Source organism: Pelodiscus sinensis, chromosome 14 (genome assembly GCF_052426305.1).
Source record: "Pelodiscus sinensis isolate ZL-2025 chromosome 14, ASM5242630v1, whole genome shotgun sequence".
Taxonomy (NCBI): Eukaryota; Metazoa; Chordata; order Testudines; family Trionychidae; genus Pelodiscus; species Pelodiscus sinensis.
In genome coordinates this window covers 6,536,112-6,542,111 of record NC_143065.1, presented here as the reverse complement: position 1 = coordinate 6,542,111, position 6,000 = coordinate 6,536,112, and the positions used below count along the sequence as shown (strand labels likewise).

The following is a 6,000-nucleotide window of genomic DNA, read 5'->3' as shown; positions in this document are numbered from 1 at the left end:
TCTGCAGTAGATGGAGAGTAACTTTAATTATACCAATTGACCTGATCCTACAACCCTTACCCAGCAGTGGACTCAGTTCCAACAGGATCACTGCCATGAGTAAGTCCTGCAGGATCAAGCCTACTGATTCTCCTCTCACACCAGTGTTACACACCAAGTCCAAGTCCACTGTTTTGACTGGAGTTGCTCTGGATTTTGTGCTGATGCTAGTTGGTTCCAGAATAGGCTCCTCAGGTTTTACCAAGAGATTGCGGTTTGCTGTGTCAAACTTAGGACTTCTCCCTTGATTTGACGATGGGTGCGTGGGCACAGTGGCTCCATCACAGAAGCACAGGTACACTGGCAGCTAGCAATGAACCTGAGGTAGGTACAGGGATATAGCCATAATTCAGAAGGATGCAGGTGGCTTTGTGAACAGCAATCCTGCCGGGCCCCATCATACACAGCACAGCAATCAGTTTCTATGTCTAAGTCTGAAGCTGCTCCACAGAACATGCAATATCACCATTATTGTGTGAAATGAACCACAGACAGTGAACAAAATTCATTTTAATGGTTCTGAACAAATTACATACAGCCTGTGAAAGCTGTGTCTTTGTCAGATGCAATTCTTATAGCTCTGATTGAAAAGATACATGCAGGAAAGTGGGCACATTTCAAAATAAGCTACAAATAGCAGCATAATTTATTTTTAGTTACATCTAAGTCATAAACAAAAAGTATGAAAGTATTGCTCTGGCCTTAATAATGTGGCGATTTCAAAATAAATAGCTTCATTTAAATTCAAAGGGCTTTATCAGGCTTTTTCATGTACACCAGTGGAAATCAGGAATAACCTGAACCAATGACGTTTAACCAATGTAAAACTGATGGAGGATTAAAATCAGGTTGAGGATTTTTTTTAAATAGAAAATACTATATTGAAATAATTAGTCAACTCCCTGTGTCAGAAGAGTTGTATATAAAATCGGTGTTTGAGTGTATTGCTGTTGTTAATTATGTGAATTGCAGAGCCGCAGTCATAGACCAGGACCCCATTGTTTTAGGCACTATAAAAAGAACAAAAGCACTGACAGTTGCCTTCAGCGGTTAAGAATAAGAGTTAGAGGCTGCTGTGGACAGATGGGGAACACGCGTTCATGAATGCCAGTAGCTCTTTTTTACAACAGGGTCTGTAATGTTGTTCAGCAAGTTGTTGTTGCACTGCCAAGTCCAGAATGGCTTCCTAGCTGAACAGCTATACAACAGTGCTGTCCCTATTGCTCTAACCAACCAGGGACACACAAGGGCAGGATGGTCACCCCCTTTCAGCTGAGCCACACTACGTGTATCTCTCACCTATTCCAATCTGAAGCTGTGCTGGAGGGATTGCAGACTGCTGCTTCCCCACATCTTGTGGGAGAATTGGCCTAGGATGGCCAACTTCTACCATGTGCTTCATGCTCCTGGGCTTAAAACTCTAGATCCTAAATTTGCATGGCTCAGGCAAAAAGAAAATTGAAATTGTGCAGATTTTGAAGAACTGGGGGCTTTGTAACTATCTGACAAATGCTTTCCAGCATTTCATCTCTGTTTTTGCATTTATAAACAGGACAGGCTAAACATGGCCCTGATTAACCCCACAGCCATCTGTGAAATTACCTGAGGAATTAATTTCTCCCTGCGAGTTTTTCTATGATCTTTAGTCTAGGCTATCTGGAACAAATTTAAAACTCCTCCTTCATGATTTATTCTTCTTGTCAGCAAAAAAAAATCTTCTTCGCTTGTCCATCTGCCAATATAAAAAAGAAGAAAGCATGCATTTTAGAAAAATGGAAATAAATAGTTCCCAAGTCACAATATAGTTGATTATTCTGTGTGTATATATATATATACAGTCATTAATACTTGTAAACTAGCCAATGGGTGGAACACACCAACTCCAGATATTTAAAAAAATTTAATGTATTCTTATGGGTATTTAACCATAGACTCATGTTAGATGAAAAAAGATTAGGTCCATCTTATCTATCCAGTCCTGCCCATGTTTTATACAGCAGCTATTAATTCATTGACCACTGAATTTTGTATGTCCAAACCAATATCCACCATTTCCACAGCCTAATACCCAAAACCTCTGTTTTCAGGATATGTGGTGATTTCTCTTCCTTTCTCTTGCCCTGAAATAGGAATAGTGCCTATAGCACAATGATCATTTTTTGGTCCTTCTGATACCTTTTTTTTTATGCTTTTGATATCTAATCACAAGCTAAAGATGTTTATAATTTTCTGTCTTGAGCAGTATCCTTAAACAACCCAAATCATATCCTAAGTGCTGAGAGGTTTAGGACTTTGGAAATCTGCCTGCAGAAAACAGACCTCTTTTGAATGATTCTGAATGGTTGTTAATGGGTTTTAAAAACAAAACCTAACTGTGTTGTACCTTCTGATTTGGTTTTGCTTCTGCTCCCTTCACAAGGTCTAGGGAAAGTTGCTCATGTGTATTATCAATAGAAGAAATTTTCTTTGCAGATAAGCCTTTCTGGAAATTTTCAGGAATTTTTTCATATGTATTTTCAGCACAGTTCTCTGTTCCAGAGGATCTTATGTTCAAAGAAGACAACTCATCATAAGTATCATTGGCTTGTGTTAATGAAGACTTGGAAAGTTTCTCAGCAGCTTGGTCATGAGTAGATGACTTTGGTCGTCCCACAGGAATCTGTTCATAAGTATTGCTCCCACTATCAGAGCCAGAAACAAAAGGCTTACAAACTTTCACCTTTTCAATCTGCCTGTATGTGCTATGTGTCAGTGAATCAGAAAGGCTCTTGTCTGGTTTCCTAAGTCCTTCATTGCTTTGGAGGGAGGCTGCATAGGTTGCAAATACCTGTTCTGAGCTCTGGAACTCCACAGAGGTCCTAGTTTTAATGGGTAACTTGGGAGACAATTGAGGAGGTGCTGACGCAGGAGTATGTAATGTCAACTTTTTTGTGTCTACAGAAGTTGATGGACAAAAGGGCAGGGAATGGGCATTCTGACCCCAAAGAAATGAGGAATGGCTTTTGCCATGCTCAAGCATAATTTCAGAATAAACAATTTCTGGAGGAGATGGCTTTATAAGATCAACTTTTTTGTCATTAAAACATTCAGCTTGCTTAGCCAAAGTATACACTGAGCTGATTTTTTTGATATGAGAATAGTTTGCTAGGTCTGGTTCTCCTGGTTTTTGCTGGGTGTCTCCTTGTGATGAACAGGATGGTTTCTCAGTGATGCTTTTGACAGTTGCAGAGTGGGTCTCCAAACTAAGGCCTCTGTTGTTCAGATGGTGTTTGTTCAGTTCCGCATATACAGTGTTTCCTTGATCATCTAAATCAAGCTTCAGTGTCTCCTGCATAAGCAAGCTGCTTCTATTCGGCAGTGGTGGGGCTATGTCAGAATCCTGATGGAAACAGAAAAGGAGAAGAACATACTTTTCAGGAGCCAGTCACGTATGTAAAATGCAATGCATACACAAAGGCCATGAAATAGATTTAGACTCTAGTTATTCCCAGGCAACTTCACAGAAATCAAAGAACCCTTAAGCATTTTACAAATTCTGTAGCACTTACTTAGATCCCAGTCCCAGACTCTTATTGAAGCCAATGGGGAATTGGGCCTCATTCAGAATAAAGACAATGTTTGAGATTTTCAAAGCCACGTGGGGAATTTAGCTAATAAATGTTCATGTTTCTCTCCAGTATTTCTCTGAAAATATCAACCAGCAAGATGTGGGCACGTCTTTAGAAGTCAGTTCCATGCCCTTAAAAAGCAGCAGCTGTTCAGCATCACTCTCTCTTTTTTGTGGAGGGGGAGGTTATTGGGGTACCAGAGGTGAGCCTGAGGCATAGCCAATAGAATTGTGCACTGTGGAGAATCACTGAACCAAGTGAGGGGGTTACCACAGCCACACAGTAAAACAGACCTTCACCTCCTTGCTCTGTGCCTTGATGCCTCTGCTTATGCAACACAAAGCTACTCTGGGGTTTTTTATGCCAAATCACATTGCAAATTAATATGTAATGCAGTCCACAGCCTGTTTGTTTGCGGCCTGCTGTATGGTTTGGATTTATGCGGGGCTCCACATACGACCCACAGGCCAAAACAAAAAAGTAGTCAATATAATGGTCTTCTGCTGATATGCGTTTTAGAAGTTGGACTGTCACTGCTCATTAAAAGTGCTGTTTGATGGGTGGAAATTGAGTAAATATTGAATTTTATTAATATCAGCAGAACTGACTTAAATGGGGCCTGTCTGTTGTGTAGTCTTGCCTCAATTTTTGTATTTATGCCCGTCACTGTGAAAAAAGCTATTTGCGTATATATTTGCATATATACATGTGCAACCACACTTAAGTTGCAACCCTTGGAGTGTGCTGTGAGTATCATTGTGGCCCCCAGGGCTTCCAAAGTTAAGTAGCCCTGATGTAATATGTCCACAATCACTACTAGATCCTTCTGCTTCACGGCTTTCCTATGACACTTCTGGGGAAAACAGGAGCTATGAGTTTATAGGATGAAATTCATCCCTATATAAAAAGCAAGTACGAGGCCTGGGCACCTGTTAAGTTTTTGAGTGTTCAAGCCTTGTACCTGAGTCTCTGCATAGGGGTGAATTTCACTCTTCATTGGTGGCAAAAATATGATAATCTTTCCTTTGCTTAGTAAGTGAGATCTCTATTGTCAGAAGCTGAAAATGGGCAATGAGGGTGGATCACTTGATAATGGCCTTGCTCTGTTCATTCCCTCTGAAGCTCTGGCATTGGCCATTGTCAGAAGACAGGATAATGGCTAGCTGGACCTTTAGTCCGACCAAGTATGGCCAGTCTTATATTCTTATTTTGACAGAAAATAACTTCGAGAGTTACAATGTTACTGAATCTGTATTTCTGATACTAAAACATCAACAAATTGATATGGGAGTTCTTGGAACATGATCCCAGACAGTAGGTCACCCTAGCGACACAAATTAACTCAAGAGACTCACTGCCTCTGCTTCAGACAAGTTCCCAATAGCTGATCATTATTTTTGCATTTTGCATAAAACCTACCTGAGAGTCAAAGTTCTTTCTTTCTCCTGAAAAGTGCTTGTGCTCTCTCTTTGACTTTGGAGGTAGAAAAGTGGCTTCTTTCATTAGGACAGTGCTTTGTGAACTGCCAGACCCTTGTCTTATCATCAAGGGATTGATTTCCCCACTATTTGATTTAATTTGCTTTGAAGAGGCTTGCTGATTCAAAGAGATCTCGTCATATACACTTTTCTCAATTGGCTATGGAAAAAGAATTGGTTAATTACTAAACCACATCATGAATAACTACTATAGTGATAAAATGTCATTCCTGAAAGATCAGTAGCATGAACTCTTCACTTTTTAATAATGATATAAATAAGTTCAGTTAGCAATCCTGAATTATTCATTTTTAAAATAGCTTCCTCCACAAGGGCTGTGTCTAGACTGGCCGCTTGAATTTCCGCAAGAACACTGACGATCTCATGTAAGATTGTCAGTGTTCTTGCGGAAAAGCTATGCTGCTCCTGTTTGTGCAAAAGCCCTTTTCCGGAAATGCTTTTGCGCAAAAGGGCCAGTGTAGACAGCTGAAAACTGTTTTGCACAAAAAAGCCCCGATGACGAAAATGGCGATCGGGGCTTTCTTGCGCAAAACTGCGTCTAGATTGACACGGACACTTTTCCGCAAAAAGTGCTTTTGCGGAAAAGCGTCCGCGCCAATCTAGATGCTCTTTTCTGCAAATGCTTTTAACGGAAAAACTTTTCTGTTAAAAGCATTTGCGGAAAATCATGCCAGTCTAGACGTAGCCAAGGAGTGTTGGAACATCAGAATTGCTGAACCAGAACAAACCCATGGTACTAGTCTATAGTATATCTTTGACAAACATTGAGACAGGGTGTTTCCAGAATCAAAGACTCAGGAATTGTACACACTAACTCTTATGTTAGTGCAACAGATGCTCCTCGTGGGTGTGAA

At 40.4% G+C, this 6,000-nt stretch overlaps 1 protein-coding gene across 1 annotated transcript in view; it reads right to left on the bottom strand.

The window, feature by feature from the left end:
* Positions 1–396: 396 nt before the first annotated feature.
* The window catches only part of SH2D7 (SH2 domain containing 7), a 36,639-nt gene continuing 31,035 nt past the window's right edge, over positions 397–6,000 (bottom strand). The window contains exons 5-7 of the mRNA XM_006116962.5: positions 5,067–5,285; positions 2,423–3,418; positions 397–1,771 (exon numbers count right to left, since the gene is read on the bottom strand). Of these exons, the coding sequence (XP_006117024.3) occupies positions 1,721–1,771; positions 2,423–3,418; positions 5,067–5,285 (1,266 nt within the window). The 3' untranslated portion in view covers positions 397–1,720. The remainder of the gene's footprint in view (positions 1,772–2,422; positions 3,419–5,066; positions 5,286–6,000) is intronic.